The sequence below is a fragment of the Harpia harpyja genome, chromosome 4, assembly GCF_026419915.1.
Source record: "Harpia harpyja isolate bHarHar1 chromosome 4, bHarHar1 primary haplotype, whole genome shotgun sequence".
NCBI classification, from domain to species: Eukaryota; Metazoa; Chordata; class Aves; order Accipitriformes; family Accipitridae; genus Harpia; species Harpia harpyja.
Genome location: NC_068943.1, coordinates 8,720,099 through 8,744,935, shown reverse-complemented (window position 1 = coordinate 8,744,935; position 24,837 = coordinate 8,720,099). Strand labels below are relative to the sequence as shown.

Here is a 24,837-nt window from a genome sequence, read left to right as displayed (position 1 = left end):
AATCATAGCATGGTGTGGGTTGGAATGGACCTTTAAAGGTCATCTGGTCCACCCCCCCTGCAATAAGCAGGGACATCTTCAACTAGGTCAGGTTGCTCCAAGCCCCCTCCAACCTGACCTTGAGTGTTTCCAGGGATGGGGTATATACCATCTGTACAATGCATAGTCAGTGTATTCTACCAACATTAGTTAGCAATATTCACAGCTGGAATAAGATTACAGTGTCAGGGTAATTACATGACATTAATTAACTGTAATAACAGAACTTTAGATAGCAACCCCTTCTATTTTTTGTTTAACAAGACCAGATGTCTTTAAAGCCTTGGGTATTTCTTTTCTGTGTTTATACCTGTGGGGAAAAAAAAAAAAAAAGAAATGTTTTCTATGTATTTGTGTGTTGTGTACTTCTGTTTTGTAGTAATCAATAATCAGTGTAATTGTCTCTTTATCTAGGGGTTGATATCCAGGTTTATACTTCTAAAAATCCAACATGGTGTACCAAAAAGATGGAAGAAAGATACCAGACTGCAACAAAGCAAGATCTACAGCAAGTGCTTCAAACATCAAGTGCTACATTAAAATTTTTAATAACTCATAATGCAGCTGCTTTTCAAGGTAAGGCTTTCTGCTTTTTCTTTCCAAACTTGTTCATACTTTTCTTGATTTTCATCTTTGATTAGTTTATGCATGTAATAAAAGTTATCTGTTAATTTTTCGTTTCTTCCTATGCTTTTATGCTTTCAAAGAAGGATTATTAAATCATGCAGGTGATTAGAAACTGCACTGCTTTTGGAATTTGTGACTTTTAAAAAATGATATTTGAGAAAAGTAAAAAACTGTTCTAGTAAGATGCTTTGATTTGAATTGTAAACGTGTAACTTGGCGTTCCTCTTGAACTTCTTTAATTTGGATGATACTAACATGCAAAATTATTGCCTGGAGTGCTACAAAAGAGAGATTTTGTTATTCCAGTATTTCTGCCCACCGTGTTCTTTGTCTTGTTCTAATAGAAATACGTGGGTAGTTTGTTTTCGAGGTTCATTTTTGGGATCTAGTTTTGTAAGCTTTTGATTCTCAAAAAAAAATTTCTGAGCTTCTAAAAATACTTTAAAAAAAAAATTGGAGGTTGAGTGACAGTTGCTCCAATGCACAATAGGAAGCTATCTGATAAATTAGTAGTTATTTGGGCTGGTGGTGGGATTGCCTTTTAGCAATTACCCTGCATGCTATTCAGTTTTCTCTGAATTAATAAGGCATAAGTTAATGTTGAAATTGGCTAGGAGCTGGGAAGATGTGAGAAATAGCGGCAGTATGAGGTTGTATGTGATAGAAGGGGATAGAGCGTTTACCTGTGTTGAGGACAAAGCCCTACAGTCTTGTCATTTGTCTATTAATGTGTACTTGTGGCCTTAACGACCGCTTGATTGGACAGGGTAAGATGGTAACTTTGTGCAGGCTTAGGAAGTTGTGCTTCTGGTGACTCTCTTGTTTTTAACCTGTGAAGCTAAAATGATTAGTAGAACAAAAACAACTGCCTGGGGCCATAAAATGGGCAGCAAAGTCGACTCTGGGGTCCTAAAGCCTTCCCTTTTTGAAATTTAGGCACTGGCGCAAAGAAAGGAGCCTGCCCCTGTAGCCTAGTGATGATATGTCCTCCCTATAGAGGGATGGTTTCAGGACTGCTTGAGAATTACAGTTTTTCGTTTTTTTGGTGAAATATGTGTGAGCAGTTCTTGTTGCAGGAATGCAAGCCATCCTTCCCAAATATGTAGCCTAACACTAATTACTTCTCCCACTGGCTTTCTTTCATCATTTGCTTTTACACAAATATTTGTCAAAGCATATACTTTAAAGTATAGATATATTATATACCTTATACACTTAATGTATTTTTGAAGTACATGCTTTCGTACTCTTTAATTTCCTTTTATGTAAAGAAGTATAATTGAGAGAGAATATTCTGTGGATTATGGTATTATTTAGATTTAAAGCCTTGCTTAACCTTGAAGTATTTATTTGTGGAAAAACATGCTGTTGAACATGCCACTCATTTTTGAAGAATTGCTACTGTTGCTAACTAAAATTCAAGCTAGATGATTTCAGGTTCAGAGAGCATGATAAGATGCTGCTGCTATTTTTGGGGTTTTGAACTCTAGGAACATAGTAAGACATTATACCTGATCTGAATTCAGTTTTGACCCTGCTTTGAGCAAGAGTTTGGACTGGAGACCTCCTGAAAGTCCTTTCCAATCTGAATTACTGTATGACAGGGTGTCCATCTCAGTGTTCACCAAATCTGTAGGCATTCCCTTTATGTTTAGCTGAGGTTGGGCTGTGCAGCTAGGAGTGCGATTACCTCTTCTGCTACTTTGGCAACTGGACAGACATCTCAGCAGTTAAGGCAGAAAGCGTGAAGGGGATTGTTGGGGTGTGTGCAGAGGGGAGCAGGTGTCATGGACTTTGCCATTGTTGTCACTTGCCTCTTTTCAAAGTCTGTTGAGGTTGGATGCCTTGGCCTAAAAGAGGTGGACTGGATCCAAACAGAACAAATAGCTAATGTTTTCTTTCAGTTTCTTACATACTCAGTAGAAAGAGGTAGGCAGTTAAAGTAAGTAATCTGTATCTGCCTCTGGAGGTATTCGGAGGTGTGTTTTCTCTCTGTATTAAATACAGTCTAGAGATCCTGAGTACTTTAGGATGAATGTGTTAGTGAAATGAGGCATCTGTCTGCCTGTCTACCTATTAACTGTATGTATCTATAAACTGTATCTTTATATGAGAGTAAATGTACATATCTTTGTCGCCTTCTAATGTTTGTTAAAATCCTGTGGTTCTGTATTGTGGTAAGTGCTGCCTGCTGATAGTAACTCTATTGACAATTTTCAAATGTTGCAAAAATCCCACATCCCTTAGGACATGTCAAGCTACATAGGGCAAATTGTACCACTTGTGTACTGCTTCCTAGCAAGTACTGTTACAGTTTTTTTGCTTATATTTTCCTTACATTTCAGGGTGTTTCAGAGTGTGTATTTTCTTTTTCACTGTGAATCTTGTTTCTTTTTAATACCTATGAGGAGTGGTGAGGGAACAGAAGGATAGGTGAGAGTGAAGTTAAGTAAGATACTAATCTGGTAAGTGGGAGAGATATTACGGAGAGCAAGAAATCATTCTTTCTTTGGGAGAGGTGACTAGAGAACTTAAGCTGTATAATTGTGTTTCAAGACAGTTATTTTGATAAGATAACGTTCTTGCACATATCTGCATTTTTAGCATTTATTATGTTAACTGAGAAAAAGATTATGAATGCTGTACAGGGATTGCTGTAACATGTCCATTCTAGTGGTAAGATAAAACCATGCTTTTTAAACCTTTATTTTATATACTGTAGACCTATATATATGCACACATGCACACACACGCTCCTTTTCCACAGTTCTTGGATGTTACTCAAAGTTCACACTGACCCTTGTCTATACCTCCAAACAAAAGAGGAACAAGTGCCACCAGGGTCAGCCCTTGTATAGTCACAATGCAGTGCCAGTTTTTGTGTAGGGAAAAAAAAAATTCCCTACGGTTTCTAACAACTGGGAGAGGAATTAAATAGTCATCTAAGAATCTGGTGATTTGGAGTGGGATGGAGCTCTGTGCAACAGAATAGCAGATCATATGTTGCTTCACCGTTTTTCCATGCAGAGAGCTCATAACCCTTTAAAAAGTGGCAATGCATGACATAGAACAAGACAGCAGCTTGTCTGATTGAATGGGAAATTCAGAGATAATAATTAGGTTGTAGAGTCTGAAAGTAAATGGACTTTTCTTTGTGCTGCTATATTTGGCAACTCTAGTACTGTACAGTTGATTTAACTATTGAATCATTTATGAATGTGGCAATCTGTCACCAAAACAGTGGACTTGGCAAGTGTGTCTCTGTAAGAAAGAGGTAATAAACCACGTTCTTCAATACAGCATTTCCTGACATTTTTCCTACTGTGTAGGAAAATTCTAATGCCTTTGTGATCAAAGTTCTGGAGTAAATTGAATCAGGTTTTTCTGATGCAGTTTCATGTTCTTCTGTGAAATTATCACTACACAATAGATATATGTCCACTTTATCCTAGACCAGAATTAAGTGATGTCAAACTCAATATTGTTTGAGGTCACAGTAAAATTACTACATTTAAATATGATAACGTTCTAGTCAGTAGCTAAAATAAATTGTGTGAACTAGACAACGTGTTGAAATCTGAGCTGCTTTCTCTGGTAGCATGGTAAGCCATAAGAAATAATGGAATATCTGCTCATCTTTGTAAAACTAAGTCTGCCCTGGCACTGATTCAATTGTTTTCCATTTGTGAAGTTTTCTGAAGAATGATTTGAAGATTAGAAAACTTCCAGCAAGAGCTGCTGTATCTCATGGTTTCAAATGATATATTGCCCTCTAGATCATTTGCAATGCGAAGAACTACTTTGAAGTTCCAACATTTTCTTCTTTCTCGGCTCCATAATCCTTTATTTTTTAAGTGTGATACAAATAAGCTAAAATCCAAATACCTGTGAATCCCAACTTCTATTAATTAAATGAAACTGAACGATTCTATTGAAAGTCAAAAAAGTGGACTGGCTAAGAGACCTGATTGTCACTCTGTTGTTATATTGAGGGATGAAGGTCTCAAAAATATCTCTGGTTCACCAGAGTTATGCTCTTCATTCTCTGTTGCTCTGCAGACCTTACCCACAGCTACAATTGTGTTCCCTGATGGACTGAGGAAGTAGGGAATTTTAGTAATACAGGGAGTTGATTATACCCACTGGTTGGTGGAAGGAGCAAAGCTGTTACACAAACTTTATTAACTTCAGAAATTATCTATTCAGATGGTATTTTGATTCCCTATATTTATAACTTAGAATTCCTTGTATATATAACTTAGAATTGGACCCAGTATGTCTATATATAAATAAAACACAGCATTAAGGGGCTGTTGTAAGTGCAGAAATCTGGAGTTTTAGATTAATACTTAAAATTTCATTATTAATCCTGAGTTTTATTTCTGTATTGCAGGCAAGTCTTTTATCATTCTAGAGGGATTTACTTCTATTGTATTTCATTCTTATCTTTTAGATACTTATTTACATACATGTATGCTGTGCTACAGGCATTCCTGGGGTATACATACACAGGGATTTAATGGGCTTCTGTAATAACAGTTTTCACCACATCAGTCTTTTCTTAAGTTGTACTTCTTCAGCATGCGCTTGTGCTCATGGATTCTTGCCTCAGCCTATGTTTGTTTACCATCACTTAATTATTTCTTCTAGTTGCAGTAATACCTGAGTTACAATTAAGCTGATGTAGGCACACTGTTCAGACTTACACACTTGGTGAATACTAAGATTTTTTCATAATCATATTTTTGTTAGTACCCAGCTAACTAGTATTTTGGTTTACGTCTGTATAACACAGTAATCAGTGTAGACATATGCTAATTTAGAATTTTTATACTTTATGTAGTGCTCATACATTAGAAAAAATCTGAGAGATACAAATTTAAAGCATCATTCCCTTGGGAGCAGTGGCTATAGAAAGTTTGCATTTTCACAGAACTGCGGATGCCTGCTTCCTGCTTATTCTGAGAATTTTGGGAAGCTAATTGCTGGCAAAATGTAGGAGTTTGAAAGAAAAGTGAACTCCAACAGAAGGCGGCAGTATAAAGTTGGTGGTTTCAAACAAATGTTTAGTGTTGTTTCAAAGACAGCATTTTCTGTAGCCTTTCAAATTTCCAAGATTTCCAAGTACATGTGGAAAAGTGTTCACTTAGAATTTTTATTCTGTTAAGAAAATGTAAAAAAAAAAAACCAAACAAAAAACAACCTCAGCAAGTCAAGCCTTGTTGAAAGACAGAACTCAAAATAATCTTGACAAGTTGGAGACAAAGTCTGAAAAACATGTTCAGTAGGAACAAATGCAAGATGCTAGGTTTAATTGGGGAGAAACAGTGGAAGACATAACAAGATGGGCGATAACTTGCAATGGATCTGTTCTGTAGGAAAGATTCTGGGAGTAATGATGGATCAAAAGCTGACAAAAGTTAGCAGTTTCATGCTGTTGTAAGACAGGCAACTGTCGTAGGATTCTTAAACGGAAAGACAGCAGAGATTTGTGAACTCAAACTTTTCTGTTTTGCACTGCTGAAGTGGAGAACTGTGTTCAGTTTTGGGTAGTTTACTTGAAGACAGACATGGAACAACTGGAAAAAAGAGAAAAAATATACTCTGAAATCTAAACATGTAACTTAAAAAAATGGATAACCCTAGTTCCTTTAAAATGAGAAACCTAGGGAAGAATTATGCTATTTCTTCAAAAAAATAGGTGACAACTACGTAGAAGAAGGTAGTTATCTGTTCTCTGTCACATAGTAGATAACCAATGGTTTCATACTATAGCAAAGAAAATGTAGGCTCAATGTGAGGAAATATTTTCCAGTGACAACATTAAAATGCTTTTGATTAAACTTTTGGGGGGTTTCCATGTCCACTGGTCTTAGAAACAAGCTGGACAAGACAACAGCTGCCAAGAATTATGTTGTAGATATGACTGATTCTGCTTTGGGGGCCAGGGTTTAGACTAGACGGCTCAACAGACTTTTCTCAGCCTCACGACAGGTTTAAAATGTGATTTACAAAGAATGGTTAAAGGAACTGAATGTTTTAACTAGTTTTAAGCTTTATCTGTGGGTACTATGCTCTAACAAAAAAAGGGTTTATTCATTAATTTCTCTCCAAGAAGATAACACAGTTCTCTACTATAACATAATGGGATGGACTGCTTCAGTCATAAAGATGCTTGCAGAATGGGTTTAAATTTAGAATACTATATTTCAGTATTAAAAGAACATGAATTTGTTCAAAACTTTGTACACAATTTTTTTTTAATTATTTATTATTCTTAGAATGGAACTTTTGTGTATAGAGCTATTAAATCTATACACTGCCACTTGACTAGATACTTAGTAATTTTGCTATTATGAACTGCATATTCCATGTTGGAAATTCAAGGAATTTTGCCATTTTGACAATATAGACAGTCTTATTTTTACCTCAGTATTTTTTTTTTCAAATTGCATCTCAGTGAACCTGGCATACTGCTTAGGAAAAATCGAATCATGTACTGCATTTTCGAAGGCTTTGTGAGAGGTAAAACCAATTTTCTTTCCCAGCAAAAATAGACTAAAATTGTCTGGTTTTAGGTGGAATTTTTGAAGATAGATAAGTTACATCTAAAGCAGGGAAATCCAATTGCATTTTAAGTGACTTTTTAAATTAGAAAACCATCCTGTCAAAACAGCAAAAAGGAAGAGTGAGGGAGGGTAGAATTGCATCAAATTAGAATTAATCAAATACACATTAAAATACATTATTACAAAATTTAACAAACCAAATACTGACTTTTCCTGTGAACAACTACACCTGTACTTGAAAAAGTACATGATATGTAATAAAGAGAGAATTAAACTAGGAAATCTGCAAAAAAGAACTGTACAGTAAACATAAACCTGGGTGGAGAATTTTGCTCCTGTGTGAGAAAATCTGAATTTACTGCTAGACACCTTAGGGCCTGTCAGATGTCACTAGAAACCTATGGTTAGACAACTGAACTGAGCCCAATACCACCCTTGACTGTAATGAAAGCTTGGACACTTAGTTAAATTTCAAATATTTAGATACCTACACTGAGGTGTCTGAAGCTGTGCCCCAATATGTATATTGTATACACCAAAGTAACAGCACTCAGAAGTTCTCTACTCTCCCAAACCTTACAGCCACCCTAATGTAGCTCAAGGGTGAGTGAGGTCTGGGAGCACAAGCAGGTTATTGAGCAATAAGCTAATATTTGAGTTTCCAGCCTGTCAACTACTTGGAGGTGATTGCTTTTTTCCTGAAGTAAATGAAAGCTGGCTTACTGCTCGGAGAGAACCGTTTCCCTCCTGCCAGAGAGGTAGAAACGTGCAAGTAGATTCTGTGCACGTAATGTGAAATCTATTGTTCACCCCTTTGCTCATCAAGTGGCACTTTGCTTACATGCAAAATAGGAAGCGATTATCTACTTTTCTTTCTGTTCTTCTGGAATGAAGCAGAAAGGTATGTCTGTGTCATGTAATGAAGTAGATGGCATAGTGAGTGAAAAGCTTTTACTAATATTGAACAGGTCATCAGCAGGCGTAGGTAACTACTTGAATCTTAAAAGAGCTATTGATAAAAGTAGTGTCAATTTTTAATAAATCTGCAAATCTCAGCTTGTATTAAGGGCTTGAACGTAGGTCTGTGCAGACTAGAGGAGTAGCATGATAGAGATCTGCTGATCCTGGAGTTCCAGAAGAGAACGGTTTATATTCAGTATTTAAGTGCATTTAAAATGCATATGCATAGCAGGTCACACTACAGAATGCTACACATTCACTGTAGGTCAGCTGCATAGCCATTTAGCACGTGTACAGTAGCCATTTATGTAGGATTTTTGGATAGTGTCTAAAAATACAGCAGATTACTGAGGAGAGTTGGCTGTTTTCTGGGTTATTTATTTTGCAGTGTATAACTCTTAGACTTCACTGTTGCAGCTCTTCTGGTCTGTATAACTGCTTAATATTAATTGGGACAGAAGCAAAGTGAAAAATCAGCTGTGTAGTTCAGTGGTTAGGGTACTCATCTGCCATAAAGGAAGGTTGCATGCTGCAGCTCCAGTGAGTATTTTTAATTATTTGTATAATCTATAAATATAGTATGCACTGGCATAGTTTCACCTGCCAGGCCTGAATCACTTTAGAACAAGTGTTTTTTGACGCATGTATGAACTCTGGGCTGGATATACTTCCAATTGTCCGTATCTCATCAGTTTTGTTGCCCTTTTCAATGGATCCTCTATGGTCACCAGGACTTTAAAAAGAAGGAATTATGTGCTGAATGGGAGCCAAATTAACTAACTTCTCTTAAAGAATAGAGAGAGATGCATCTAAATTCCAATGGGTGTTCCCCTCCACTACCACCACTGTGATTGATAGCCATGGGCTGGTTGCTTGTTTTGAATGAGATGAACTTGTACAAAGTATAGGATAGATGTTCTGCAGGATCAGGCTTATTACATCACTAAGAAAATTTCTTTCAAATCAAGTTAATGTGTTATCTTTATACTGGAGTGTAACATGTCTTTGTTCTGTGCTTGTGTAAAATGCATTATCTATGTATAAACATTTATTTATTGTTAGATGTCTAAAAATAATGAAATATTTGAAGTATTCTTTGTTCTTTATGTTGTGCCTACAAGGTCTTTGTGATGTGTGAGATGGGATAACATAGTTACAATTTGCAAGGTTTGTAGATGTACAGAATGGGACTAGAAATTTTAAGTTATAGCATGGCTTTGCATTGTGCTCCCATTATGTCATGACAATTAAGGAGTTTGTAAAGCTAATTTTCTTGCTTCTGCCTAACACAGTTTTAACCTCATGTTATTTTAAACAAATTGCTGGTAATGTAAAATATCTGATTATCACCAATGAGTATTTAGTTTTGTCACTCCTGATATGTTACTTAAAAGCTGCAAGCAAGAATCCTGTAAGCAAAGTAAGGCCTAGTTCAACCATATTAAAATTCTATGTACATTTTAATTTGCTTTCTGCTGTGTGACTGTGTTATACTGAAGCTATTACCTGGCTCAGTGGTCCCCACAGACAATTTCCCTTTCTCATTCTGATTTTATTGTCAGCATACTACAGGAAACTGCAAATTCAATTTTGATCAGTCCCATGAGGGACTTGATTCTTCATGACTTATTGTTGTTGTTTTAAAAATAAATTGAAATAGCCATCTAATTTAAGGGTTTCCTTCAGAGGATTAAAATCTGTAATTTCTTTTATGCAAGGGCTTTTCCTTTATTGTGTTATTAGGTAGACGCTAATATTTAAGGAAATTTCGTAGTCATTACCCCCTTAGGAAAGATTTAGTTCTTCATTTAATATTTCCATTCTATATTTAATTGTTCGTTAAGCTGGCTTTTTTCTTTCTTTTACACCTGGTGATCATAAACCTGCTGTTTTCTTTTAAAGATAATGTTTTCTTGAGTATTTATTATAATTTAAGATTTAAATATAGCCCTTCCTGCACTCACTGCACTTAGTCCTTACTGTGAAACAGATTAATGACCCATTTGGTTTAAAGAACTTTAATTTTGCTTCCCCTTTCTGTGCTGTGTTACTGTGAGACAAAATAGCCAAGAACATGGAAGATGAAATAGTGCGAAGTTAGAAGGGGACCTTGAGGAGAAGAGAAGGTAACTGCATAAGAACAAAACAGGTTAGTGATATAGTGCGGTGTGACCCTCCCAGAGGCAAAGGTGTTAACAATAAATCATTGGGATGAGATTCAGGGCTTGATTCAGCTGCACAACAGGCATCTATCTAGTGCTGTTTCAGCTGTCATACGGTGTCCTCTCCGTCCTCCAGGCCTACCTCTACCGAGAGGTGCTGGTCCTGTTTGTCCTCTGTCGTATCTGCTGGTCCCATGGAGGATGTCCTACATAACCTCAAGAAAAGCAAATGACACTGTATTTTGGGCAAAAGATTCACGTTCACTCTTTCAGACTGTAGATGTCCACATCTAGTGTCTACATGTGAGGTAGGGGAATTTGGTCCCATAATGGTCAAAGGAAATAAGATCAAATATGTCTATTTTAAATGGAGTTAAGTAACTCCAATGACCACCTATATTAACAGTTTTTACTTACATAAACTGTATATAGTATATATTTATATTTTAAAAGTAAGGGACTAAGTTATATTAAAGCCTTAGACAATGTCACCATCACAGAGCAGTCACTGGAAAAGATAAAAAAAATTGCAATTCAAATTGCTGCTCTTGAGGAATGTCACTGGTTTTGATTAGATACAGAACAGACAAGGTAGTAGGGTGAAAAAAAATCATGATCGTAGGTTTGTTCTTGCTTCTAACCACAGATTTGCTTCCCCGGCTGAAATAGTTCTTTGATAACTCAGCTTCCCTCCCTGCAGTTGCTATGGTACCTAATGGAGCTGGAACAGGAGCATACTGTCAAGCAGATTTGGGAAGATGCACCAAGGCTCAAGCTTTTTGCATATCTTCTTAAAACTCAGCTCCTCTTATAAGTGCTCCTGATTGGTTTTATACTAGTGGCATAAATAGTTAAAAATATCCGTGTCAATTACAGATCTTTAAAAAATATCCAAGCATCAGCTTATGTCTGTGTACCGATCAAGGCAATCAACTGGGGAATGGATTAAAAAAACCAAATAAACAAACCGGAAATTAATAAATCCTAAAAAGCCAAACCTTAGAGAAGTAATGACAGAAGTATAGAATTAGGGCATTAGGAAGAAAGAAGAAGAGAGAAAGGGGGAAATAGGTGTGGCCTTTTTCATTTCTTCTTCTTTATAGAACTTTACACCCTCAATTCCCTCACCTGCATAGTGTACAACCAGAGCAACAGTCCTTTCTTGAGACTACAACCTAAAATGACTCTTAAGTATCAGAAAGGAAGGGGGAAGTCAAAGACAGTATTAAGAATTCAGCGTATCCAATTAATCAGTTGGTTGTTGTAGAGAATCCGGAAGGTGTCTTTTCTGCTCTTCAAATGAGGACACTACTGCTTATATAACCTGAAAAAAAAGAAAATCAGATTGTGTTTTAGAGACTATGATTCCTCTCTTCTCTGCATCATCTAGCTTTAGATTTCAGTGAAACACAGCTAGAAGCTGTAAGTAGTTCCCAACTTGGTCCATTTATGTGCAAGTGTCTTCTGTAACACTGAAAGAAGGCCAACCGTGGCATCTTCTCACTGTTTATGTTGAGAATTCAGAAAAAGTGATAGTTTTTTGACTTACCATTTGAAAATGTAAAATCTCATACAGTGCGAGAACAGCATTACAGCATTTTCCTGAAAAGTTAAAATGAAAAATCTTAAGAGTAAGAAAAGTCTATTTGATGTTCTAGCAAAATGAAGCAAGAAAAACATTCTAAATAGGGCATGTCAAGTTTAATTCAAAGTATAAGTAGTTTCTTAAAAAAAGCTGCTAACCTGCTTCTGTTTCCATAATAATAGAGGAAAAAGTAGAAGTGGTTACTCCGACTCAAAACTTTAGAGGTTGTACAAATTCAGGGGAAAAACGTGCTGTTTTGCTCTACAGCGCTACATATAGATTTTCCATTACCTTAAACTTCAGAAGTCATCGCTATCTGTTTAATGAGATGCAGAGTTAGTGGCATTCTTTTGCTGTCAGTTTGTATACAGTTTCACAGAGCAAATACTCAGTTGCTTGAAGGACTCAGCATATGAATCCAGTCAATGTGAGCTATTAAGTAAATCTACACTGGTAAATGCATCTTTTAAGCAAGGTCGTCTCTGGTCATGAGGAGGTACCCAGCTTGGTTGAGGTGTGTATGCAATATCCAGGCATAAGCAGTATCTAGGCCAGTGCTTCCACAGCAGAGTAACCACATCCATATGCGTATCGTTGAGCTGTACAATTTGCTGCCTTTATGCTCTGTAACGTGATTATTTTCACAGGTTTTCTTTTTTGCTTGAGTATGTCAAGAAATAATGATGGTAACCCATCAGAGTAGTGTTTTTAGAGCATGGCATCAAATGTATGTGTTGCAGGCCCTTAGGCGTGGTGTTGGCGCTTGAGTGGCAAGGCTGCTGCAACAGTGATAATGAACTGTACAGGCTGGAGGGAAGCCTATGTCATCTATACTGCTTTTTAGTCCCAGGTCCCTGGAGTGAAGTGGGGTTTTGTTTCAGTGGGCACAAGTTGGCGCACATCAATCTTAGGAGCAAGCTGGCATTTAGACAATACAGATGATCAGGGTAGATGGCAGTGAACCGGGGAGCTAACTTGCTTGGCCTTGTATACATAGCTATACTCTGATTAGTCTTCCAGAAAACTTTTGACAAAGTCAACAAAGGTATTTAGTAGACAAGATAAACAGGATAAAAGATAAAGTCCTTGTATGACTAACGGGGCGGGGGGGGGGAGAAGTTAACAAAAAAGTATGGGAAGAAATGGTTGATTCTTACAGTGGAGGGAGGTCATCAAAGCATTCTTCAAGGGTGTGTGCTGTTCAACATAGAGCAAAAAAAAAAAAACCTGGAAGAAGGAACAAAAAGTAAAGCAATTCTGATGATCATAAGTTATACAGGGTTATATAGAATAGAGCCAAATACAAAAAGTTGCAGAAAGGCTTTACAAGACTGGCTAAACAGGATTTAAAATGGCAAACAAAATCAAATAAAATTACATGTCATTTGATATATATGGGGAAAATAAATTCTGGTTCTTGTATAAAATGATAGTCTCTGACTTGACCAGTAGTAAGATCTTGTGATTGCAATAGGTAATTCTGTGAAAAATGCAGCTTGATGCTCTGTAGCGGTTAAAAAAGTAAATAGCATATTAGGAACTGTTAGAAAAAGAACAGAGAGCAAAGCAGGAACCATTGTATGTTGTTACAGAAATCCATGTTCTGCATTTTGAATACCATGTGCAGTAGACTACTGACAGAGGCTTAGGAATCCCTTGTCATTGAAGCTGTCTAACTTCTGAACAGAGAAAAAGCTCAACATCATCTGTCAGGAAAGTAACAGTTGTCGTTTATCCATTCTTGGGGAAGAATGAGAGATTTGATGGCTTCTCAGAGTTGCTTCAATCTGTATTTTGTTCTGGGATTTTATTTTTATAGCTTATCAGTAGCTACAATATTCTGGGTACTAAAGAGGTCTTTGATAACTGAAGCTGTAACAACACCCAGTGTCTGGGAGCTAAGCCAGATGGACTCAGATGAGAAATAAGCTATAAATTTTAATAGTCAAGGTGATTAGCCACTGGAACAGGCTATCTATGGCGATGATAGAGTATCAACCCCATCTCAAGTTCTTCAGGTTTTGAAGATGTGCTGTAACCAAATGGCAGACACTGCCTTATTTTGTAAAGAAATATTTTGCAAGTCCAAGGTGTGTTACAGCAGTCAGATTCTACAATCCTACTCTAATCTGAAAAATGGTGAATATGAACGTACGAAGGCATTCATCGTAGTACAGTCTGGCACTAGAATCATTCCTTGGAAGATGAATAATGTCAATTTAATCAGAAAACTGAATCACACGCATTCCCCTACAGTTTTCTTCCTCATGCAGAGAGTTAATGGAAGACCACTGAGTTGTTAAAGTTCTCCAAGCAGTTTTACAACAAAGTGGGATTTAGTGTGGTATGTGTATTATGAAATTCTTCTCAAGTATAAATATCACATCAAGTGTTTGTGGTTGCTTTGGATTCTCTTTGCATGCTTTATACATTTTCTAAGGACCTTAGGACCCATGCATTTTTGTATCTGTACTGAATCCTTTCTGGATTGCTAGGCTTAGGGGTATGAAGTCATGTTACATGTTTAAGTCTTGAAGTCATTTCACTTATTTCTTTAAACATCACAGACCTGTACACCACTGACATGATTGCTCTGTGCTGTCAGTTTTTGTATAATTATTCATTAAGGCTTTTTTTAAAAACAGATAATGGCCAAAATTTCTTCCATGTCTCTTTGCACTCTTCACCATGATTCATACTGTCTAATTGAATTTGGCTCCAGCTTTTAAGAAAATAGTATTTGGAGCCTGAGATCCATCAATGGAACTTCAAACCATTAAGTTATACAACAAAACAGGATTTCAAAGACTTTGGCAAATATTTTATTTTTTGGTCACAAATGGAGAAAGGTTGTGCATGCAACTACTTTATTTCTTACCAACCTAAGATACTTTCAGCGTCTTGAAATCTTGCAACACCGTTATTTCACCATGAAGACGCAATCCCTGCCCTGCCCCCCGAGTCCTGTTCAGGTTATCAAATGAAAACCATAGCATAATACAGGGAAAGAATAACTTTGGAAGCAAGCTGCCATGATTTATTATTACTTGTTAAATGACTCTTTACCCTACATAAAAAAATATTTTGCCACGTTTCTTTAGCGGGCTAAAACTTACAGTTTACCTGCATATTAAATGAAACCAGGTTATATTTTATTGGTGATTCTCCAGTGAATATTATTTTGACCTCTTGTTTGTTTTCGCTTTCCATTTTATCTTTTGTGATTCATGACTCTTACTATGGTAAGTGTATAGGATTGAGAAAATGCCTAGCTGAAGGAGGTAAACAAATGCTAGGATGACAAACTATGACTTTTATATCATATAAAGTATCATTAACATTCTACTTTTTGCTGGATTTTATTATATAAAACAAGTTAGGCAAAAGTTTGTAGATAGAGATAATTTCTCTTATGATCTGTATTGAGTGGATAAACATTCAATTATGTTTTTTTAGCTCTTCTCTATCTATAAATCCCAGGTTTATCTGTGTCATTAGGTCACCAGAGTTATAAGAACAGTATAATATTAGGTAACATACTTTAGGTACATGAAAATTAATCCAAAGAGAAAATCCTTGTACTCAATGCTGTCTCAATTAAGTTCTACTTCAGGAGTTTTTGAAAGAGTGTTTTTACTTTGTCTGCTCCCAGATCTATTTCCACCAGCAGTATCTAGTTGCCCTGTGAAGACCAAGGCCTGTTCTAATCTAGTTGTTCTTATTAACATAGTAAAGTTATGCCTCTGAGGACTTTTGAGAAATGCATTAAGTGAAAGGACTAGTATTTTTACTTGTGATTTACGTTTTTGTCTTGTCACTGTGATAAGCTTTCAAAAATTAGATGTAGCAGCTGCTTCTAAGTATTTACCTGTTGAGAGCACAGTGGTAAAAATCTTCCCTGATGCTTTAATTATGCTACTTTTATGCAAACACATTGTCCCTTTCCATTCAGGGAGGGAAAAGGTGCCTACCTCGAAATGGACAGCAGGGGGACTTGGGCTCTGTTCTCTGTACTATTTATGTTTTTTTTTATTTTAAACAGGCAGTGGATTCAAAACAACAGTAGAATCTGGAATGCTTCTAACACTGACACGGCATCCTTGTTCTGTGTCTTTGAAGCAGGGAGTAAACCAGTAGGTCTCTCTGCCCTTAACTGTGTTTTTGATAATTAAGCTAGAGCTAGGTTTCTCCTGCCTGTTCTCCTTCCCGCCCTGAGAATCTTGCATCCCAGGCCAGAGGGTGACTGGCTGAGCTTTCACAGTACTGGAAGGTGTTTTCTCCCACACTGCTTGATAGGCCAAAGGAGGAGCCCCATTTGGCTCTTTCCAGATTAAAAGAAGAGAATTTGCGTGTTTCCAGTTGGAATCCAACTTGATGTTTGGATTTGTATGTAGCAGTGTATATACATTATGGTTTCATTTATTTATCTATTTATTTGTTATAAGCTTAATACAGCAACAGGGTTTTTTTAGTAATTTTTAAGTAGTTTGATTGGAAACCTGATAATTATTCTTTTAAAATTATACCATGTCAGAACAATAGTTATCTTTCAATAAAGTGTTACGACTGGACCACAGTGTTCAATCCTTAGTAATACCATAGTTTTCCTACATGTACTGAGAAGTTATTTAGTCACTCAGGGGGAATACAGTCTGCGTAAGGCCTACCTAAACTTTGATTTAAGTAACTAAAAGTGTAGCTGGGTTCTGGACAGTGATACAGACCAACTACTTTCCAACACTACCTCAGTATGTGGGATGTGGGTGCCTAAACTGAATAGGTATGTCTGTTCTTGGATGTATTTCTGCTTAGGGAGAAGAGAAGGAAGTAAAGCTGCGTTGTTAGAATAGAGGACAGGAGAACTCAGAACGTCTGCTCTGTAGTCTTGTGTGGGTGCATTGACATTAACAGTTTAGGTTGAATTAAGAGACCTCTTTTGAAGGGAATCTCCCAGCTGTCCTCATGGACTCTGCTTTGGTTTGTATCACTCAGCAGCTGCACAGTTCACAAGCTCAGCTCCTTACAGATGAATCTAAACTGAAGGGTGCCTTTCAGAATTACATCTCATTTTCCCCAGCTGCTAGTAGGCATGGGATCTTTGGAACTAGAATTTGTCTGAAATAAAGTCCTCCAAAATTCAAGTAGTGTGAATACTGGATCATCTGCACCAACTGTTTCACTCTGTAGATCCATTCCTATTACATCACAGAGTTTGCTAATGTACATAGCCTATGTGATCTTGTGTAGAGTAGCCTCATCCAGCAAGGAATTGGCCATCCTTATTACCATTTTTGTAAGTGAGATCATGTAGCATTTCTGGGGATCAAATTCTTAAAGGGTTCTCATATTAATTCATCAAAACATCTTTAAGACTGATGATATCTGCCTTTATGTTCATGTATATTATATCATGATGGTAAGATGCCAGAAAGCCATTTAAGACATCTTCTAGTACTTCAGAGATGGCTTTAAAGCAGATCAAGCAGGTCATGTGTTTTGCAGTGACCCTTTCACAATAATAAGTTTTGTGCATTACAGAAATGTAATAATCTCTTTGGGTAAAATGATTGCTACTCAGATAATAAGAGAAAAAAATACATTATATTTAAATGTAAAATGAGAAGGATGTATATTTCAGCAAGAATGTGGTGAAGTAAGTAGTTTTCACAAAACTACTTTTGCACAGAATCTTGGGATATTCAATAACTGCTAGTGGCCAGGATGCTGATTTCAAATCTTCTCCTTTTCACAAATTAGGATAGTGTCTTGTAATAAAAATAGAGTTACATGAAGGGATAAGGCCCTGGAGGGAAGGAAGCAAGCCAGCCCAAGAAAGCTGGTTGATATTCAAGGATCACCTCCTCCCAGCTCAGGAGCAGTTCATCCCAAGAAGCAGGAAGTCAGGCAAAAATGCCAGGACACCTATGTGGATGAACAGGGTGTTTCTGGTAATATTCAAACACACCAAGGAAGTATACAGAAGGTGGAAGCAAGGATGAGTAACCTGGGAAGACTAAAGAGAAGCTGATAAGTATGGGCTAGATGAGCAGCCAGTGAGGTGGATTGAAAACTGGTTGAGCATCCAGGCTCAGAGGGTGGTGATCAGTGGCATGAAGTCTAGCTGGAGGCCATTAACTAGTGATGTACTCCAGGGATCAATACTGGGTCCAGTCCTGCTCAGCATCTTCATTAATGATCTGGATGATGGTGCAGAGTTTACCCTTACCAATTTGTTGATGACATAGAACTGGGATGAGTGGCTGATACATGAGAGGATTTTGCTGCCCTTCAGAGGGACCTGGACAGGCTGCAGAAATGGGCTGGTGGGAATCTCATGAAGTTCAACAGAGGCAAATGCCAAGTCCTGCACCTGGGGAAGAGTTATCCCATGCACCAGGACATGTTGGTGGCCAACTGGCTGGAAAGCAGCTTTGCGGAAAAGGTCCTAAGGGTCCTGGTAGATACCAAGTTGAACATGAACCAATGATGAGCCCTTGCGGCAAAGACCACCCAGCAGCCTCCTGGGCTGCATTAGGAGGAGTGTTGCTGGCAGGTTGAGGGAGGCTGTCTTTCCCCTTTACTCGGCACTGGTGAACCCACACCTGGAGTTGTATCTAGTTCTGGGCTCCCCAGTACAGGAGAGATACAGAGCTACTGGAGAAGGTCCAGTGAAGGGCCACAAAGATGACTAATGGACTGGAGCGTCTCTCCCATGAGGAAAGGCTGTGAGAGCCTCGACTGTTTAGCCTAGATTGAGCCATAGCTAATATTGCTGTGTTGTTTTAAGCTTTTAAGGGTTCAGAACTGGAAGAGGTGAATCTTTCTATAACATCATTGGTGATTACACAAAATCTGACTGCTAGCATACCTAAACATAGGGGTGGGGTACAGATGACTCGATAAAGGTCTCTTGTAACTCTCCCTCTGTAGCCCTCTTGGTTACCTCCTCTGCTTGTCCATCTTTTGGCAGGCTGTGTGCCAGGGACTGTCTGCTATGGTGCACCTGTGCATAGTCTTGGCTCTGACTTCTAAGGAGGTTCCCTGTACTGGTAGCTACCTCCTGTAGTGTGCCACTGCCATTGCTGCCCTGGCTCTAGTAGTCCCCTGCACAGTTCCTTTCCATCCTGTCTGCCAAGTCTGCCTGAAGTGCCAGATGCATGCTGGCATGCCATGAAGCCAGGGCTCCTGATCTCTAGTGTTCCCTAGGCATTCGTGAAACAGGAAACCAAACACAGGCTTGTTCTGCCCTGCTAAGATTGCAAGCCCAGGAAGAAACTTCTTGTACTGTCTGGTGTCTCCTAACCCAGCTGAGATAGACCCACTGTGTGACCTCCTCTGTAGGTCTTAAGTTGCTTCATCTTGCATTACGTAGTTTGAGTCCAAAAGGGACAGAAACCCCTTAGCTGGGGTTCCCTTCAGAATAGACATGCCTTTTAAACATAATGAAGAGACTGGAGGGTATTTATTTATTTACATGCCTGAGAAGCATGTATCTTTCAAGCACTATAATAGTTTGACTGGTGAAACACAGCCAGACATACACAAGTTGGTCCATCTTTACAGCTGAGCCATCTTCTGGTAGTCTTTAGTAATGAAGGATTTGCAAAAGCTAGCTGTTCAGCTTGGAATGGATTTTAATGATAAGTGAAGTTACTGTCTTCATTAAAAAAGAAAGTCAGAAATTGGCTGTAGTAGTGCTGGAAGAGTCAAGCTGTCCTATTGGATTGCCTTTTGAGTGCAGATTTTTTCTTAGCATGACACTGTATGTGCAAGACTCCTTAAGAGCAGATCATCATATCCCTCGTCCAGACACTAGTTCTTCAGAACAGACCTACGACTAAGTATGGATTGGGCTTAGCTCAGCATAAAACAAAGGAATTTTGTAAAAGGAAATTCATGAGAGAATCTAAGTATCATAAGCTTCAGAAACCACAGGACAGAGACCCATAGCAGCCGTCATTTGGGGAGAACACAGCTGTGACAGTGGTTTACTATATAAAAGGTGTTAAGGAAAGGCCTGTGGGGCCTATGGGCAGGTAGACACATGACAAGGAAGGTTACTGTGTGAGATGGTCATAGGAACTGTAAGATGTCTTCGAGGGGAACAGAGCACTTATCCCTTAATTTGGGATTTGGAAATTTTTTTTTTTTTTAAATCAATACTTATGTATACTTTAATAGTTTTGTTGCTTTTTGTCTGAGTGATGTGTGCGAAGAGTTAATCCAGTTCTCTTGGTTTTAATACCTCTTCAGGAAAATGGGCAATGTTTAGGTGTTAAATATTTTAACAATATGGAGATCCGGATCTATTCTATTGCTGCTTTTTTTTCTGTCTATGTACAGCACAGGTATCATATTCTTCCTTGCCTAAGGAAGCCACAGACAACTGGCTTGGCTAAGGACAAAGCCGGGGCCCTGCAAATAGGAGAGCTTGACCAATGAGCTAAAAAGTGATTGAAAGGCTTGTTGCTAAGCTGGCGGGAGAAATGTGTTCTTCAGGGAAGAAGATTGAACTTCATTCCCAAATATTGTCCTCAGAAGCTCCAGCATATCAAAGTTCAGGACAATGCTGCAGTGTGTGTACAGACTTTTTGTTTTAGTAATTTTCCTTTGCTTCTATGGATAAGGGTTTTTTTGTTTGTTTTTGTTTTTTTAAGAAGAGATTGTGGTCTGTCTGCACCATCTTGATGCTAATTTCAGAAAATAAATCTATTGCAAAGATAAACCCTGTTATATTGCCAAGGAAACACAGGTGGTAGTCACTCTCAGGTTAGAGAGAATCCTTGATAATGCCTTTGATAAATGTGCTGAGTTCCTCAGCAGAAAAAATGAGGAGGAGCAAAGACATACCCAGTCACGAAAAGGTAACAGTTCATAGCCAGCTCACAGAGCACGAGGAGTCCTTGTTCTTTTTTTACTTATTTTCATTTTTTTATATCCATCATACTTCTTTAAGTTGAATACTTCATTCTCTTGCTCATGCATGTATATTTCCTTTCTGATTTATGTGGTGTTCCTTTTTATGTGCATAACTTCCTTTTCTAGGTCTATTTTTATTTTGGTTCTTTTTAGTTAATACTTTCATTTGACTCTGAGATTAAAATCAGTAGTATGAAAAGCAAAGGTGTTCTGTTCCTGTGTATTAGACAAATTAAGCAGTTTTTGTGATTTGGTTTCCTAAGTGCAAACATCTAATACTACATTTGGTAACCTGAAACCTCTTACCTGGCCTCAAGGGCTCTTCTGGAGAACTGCAGATCTCCTGTGGATCCTGTGTGACGTCTTACTGGCTATCACAGGTACTCTGGGGCTCTTCCAGTGGCACTGTATGTTTGTGGTTGGGTAGCTGAATCCCATTCAAATTGCTTTTAAGCAGATCTTATTGACAGTAGTGTTGATGGCAGTGGAACTGGTGGACAATAGCATTTTTAACACTGCTATTTAGGAATTAGCTGAACACAATGAGGCTGGGAGAATGAGCTATTCTTTACTTGGCAGGCATGAAAAGCTTAGTATATGTCTATAGTTAACTGGAATGCATGTGGGAATCTGGCTTCCCAAGGAAGAACAAGTAAGATATATGATATAGTGGCATCCTTTTAGGGTCTTTGCTGAAGTTACATGGTTGTTCTGCCATGTTAAGATGCCAGCAGTCAAAGGCCCATAATTACTGGAAAGTATCTTGATTCCTGCAAAGAGAGATTTGATGTCAGAGGTAAAATTGCACAGATGGGCTAATACTTAGGTATTTTTTTGAATTTTTCCTTTTCCAGGTATTGTGGCTCATTAAAATACCTAGGAGCCAGATTCAAATCCTGTCAAGGGGAGTGTTGGACAATGCCTTGACGTGGATCAAGACTTGAAACATGAATTCTGTTTGACATGTCATATGTAGTGATAGAATCAAATGGTCTTAATGTTTAGTGTTAAGGTATCAGAAACTCAAAATAGCATAATAAGTGTACATTCATTGTTTCAGTATACTTTTTTCTAACTAGGCACCATTTTGTTTCATCATTTAGATTGTTCTGATGGCAGTACTTATGGTTGCCTTTTCCTACATCTTTTCCCAAAGAGGTTTAGAAGTCAAAAGAAATAGCATTTTCTTAGGTGCCTCTGAAACTCTAAAGAAAATAAAGAGCTTTCTTTTTAGGCAGTGAGAGCATTTCAGTCAAAACTAACTTGATCAAACATAACAGATGACCGAGATTTTAACTGTGCTTTCAAAAGACAGCTTTGTTGATAATGTGAAAGTTAAGCAATTAGTGTGCTTTCCAGACTTCTCAGCTGTTATTCACAAGGAAAGTATTGTGAGACATTCTACTCTTGGACTTTGACCCTTTCCTTCGCACTTAGAAATACATGAAAGTGAAAACCAATGTTCTCTGTTCTTTATAAATTTTTCGCTTAAAGCTCTCTTAAGAATAACCATGAAAGATTGCCTGTAATGGTTTATAAATACAGTTTCTCTAATACTTCTCTTTCGAGAAGAATAAAGAAAACCATTGTGGTTACATTTACTTCAAAAGTTGAAACCGTTTGCGTTGAATGCCTGCAGTATCAGTCTGACTGAAAAGCAGTTTGAGGAACATTTTATAGCTAAACAGTTTTTCCTACTGTAGCTGTGAACCTACAAGCCCAATAATCCAGCAAATTTCAGTTTATGTTGTCTGTTCTGGTACAGAAAAAGGAGGAGTTTTTGCAACATACATGATTATGTTCAGGTTATATCTTTTTTCTTTTTTATAAATTCTCATAGAAAGAATAGGTATTTGTCCCACCCTCCCGTTCATACATTGAACATGTGAAGACTTTGAAGTCCAGGATTTATAATGTTTCAGCTGAGAGGTGGTAAGTGGAGGGTGCACCTCACTGAAATTAATTTGATAGCATGGTGATTTGGCATTGATTCACTCAAGACAGCTGAGTGATAGAGCCACTGAGATAATCAATTCATCTGTTGAGTATGTGCTGAAAGGTTTTCTGAGACAAGTCATCTGAATTTGCCATTGAAAGGTGCCTATTTCTTACTGTTGTCCGCTCACACTTAGCGATTATAAGTTTTAGAAAATTTCCTGGAAATAATTCTGTCATAAATTAGGCACTTAAACTCCCAGTGTAGTGTGCGGAGAGAAAGGATAATGCAGTGCACTAAAATCAGACTCCTGGAGATACTTTCTCCATTAACAACAGAAACAACCTAGGGCCACGAGACTCCTTATTGTCTGTACTTAAGTGGAGTGCATTTGAGTGGCTGGACTAAGTCCACAAAGTTATCAAAATCCAGCTTCCTTCCACTTAATTTGGACACCTAAGTTAGGAGACTAGCTTTCCTGGGCTCCTTTGTAGTCAACAGTGAGGGAAAGGTACTTGCAGAGGAAGATCAGCCTGCTTCTTCATCTCCTACCTCAGTGCCTCAATTGGTACCTGAAGTTAGACAATGTGAATTGAGGTATCAAGTCCCATTGATTTCAGTAGGCATTGGATTGCCATTGTGAATTTGGGTATTAAGAGGCATATTCACTGTCTTTAAATATTTTGGTTCCTAACATCTATGTTCAGACTCCTTGTGCAAATAGAGGTTCAGCTGATTCAGTTAGGAATCTGCTTCTCCCTGTTGGCTTTGTGGGGTGCCCTACAATCCTGACTTCCTTATTTAACATAGGTTCCTACATTAAGTCAGTATGAGTTTCATCCTGTTGTGAGAATGGCTTTTATTTTCAGTTTCCATGCTTGCATATAATACCTCCTTACCTTGTAATTATCTGTGGTACTGGAAGGATAAAACACATTGAAAGGCTTCTGAGCCACCTGAGTATTGGAAATGTCTTTTAACAAAAGTAGCTAGTTTTGTCTTGTTTGACTTGCTCCACTTCATTTTCATTGATTTGTATCAGAAACATTTATGCTGAGGAATAGTATTCTGTTGAAACAGGATGGGATAGCTTTGTCTGGCAATTTTCATTTAAGTACCAGTTTTGATCACAGGTATTCATAAAGCTCTTTTTAATTTTATTTATTTTTAGCGTCGATAAGAACTTTAAGGTTTTCCTGTTGCTTGCTTCATACTCCAGCCTCTTTGACAGCACGTGCTGTGTCCTCTACTCTTTGTAGTAACCTGTCGTGGTTTAACCCTAGCTGGCAACTAAGCTCCACACAGCTGCTCATTTGCTCCCCCCAAGTGGGATGGGGAAGAGTAAAAGTCACGAAACTCATGGGCTGAGATAAAGACAGTTTAATAGGTAAAGCAAAAGCAGCGTGCACAAGCAAAGCAAACCAAGGAATTAATTCACCACTTCCCACAGGCAGGCAGGTGTTCAGCCATCTCCAGGAAAGCAGGGCTCCATCACACGTAATGGTGGCTTGGGAAGACAAATGCCATCACTCTGAACGTCCCCCCTTCCTCCTCCTTCCCCCAGCTTTATATGCTGAGCATGATGTCATATGGTGTGGGATATCCCTTGGGTCAGTTGGGGTCAGCTGTCCCAGCTGTGTCCCCTCCCAACTCCTTGTGCCCCCCAGCCTGCTTGCTGGTGGGATGGGGGGAGAAGCAGAAAAGGCCTGGGCTCTGGGTAAGCCCTGCTCAGCAGTAACAAAAACATCCCTGTATTATCAACACTGTTTTCAGCACAAATCCAAAACACAGCCCCATACTAGTTACTCTGAAGAAAATTAACTCTATCCCAGCCAAAACCAGCACATAGCACAAGCACTTTTGTGGCTGCTTTGTGAACTAGAGTGGGAAACTAATGCTGGATAATTTTTCCTTCTGTATTATATTTAAATTGGATACTTTCCCTCATCTGCTTCATGGAGCAGCTGCACAAACAGTTGTGTGTCTGTCTGGTACTGGAGCCAAAGACTTGTGAAACCATAGCCTAAGTCAGTGCTTTTG

At 38.1% G+C, this 24,837-nt stretch overlaps 1 protein-coding gene across 1 annotated transcript in view; it reads left to right on the top strand.

Moving 5' to 3' along the window:
- The first annotated feature begins 459 nt into the window (after positions 1–459).
- The window catches only part of GPC5 (glypican 5), a 732,586-nt gene continuing 708,208 nt past the window's right edge, over positions 460–24,837 (top strand). Inside the window, 1 exon segment of the mRNA XM_052785786.1 lies at positions 460–615. Within this exon segment, the coding sequence (XP_052641746.1) occupies positions 507–615 (109 nt within the window). The 5' untranslated portion in view covers positions 460–506.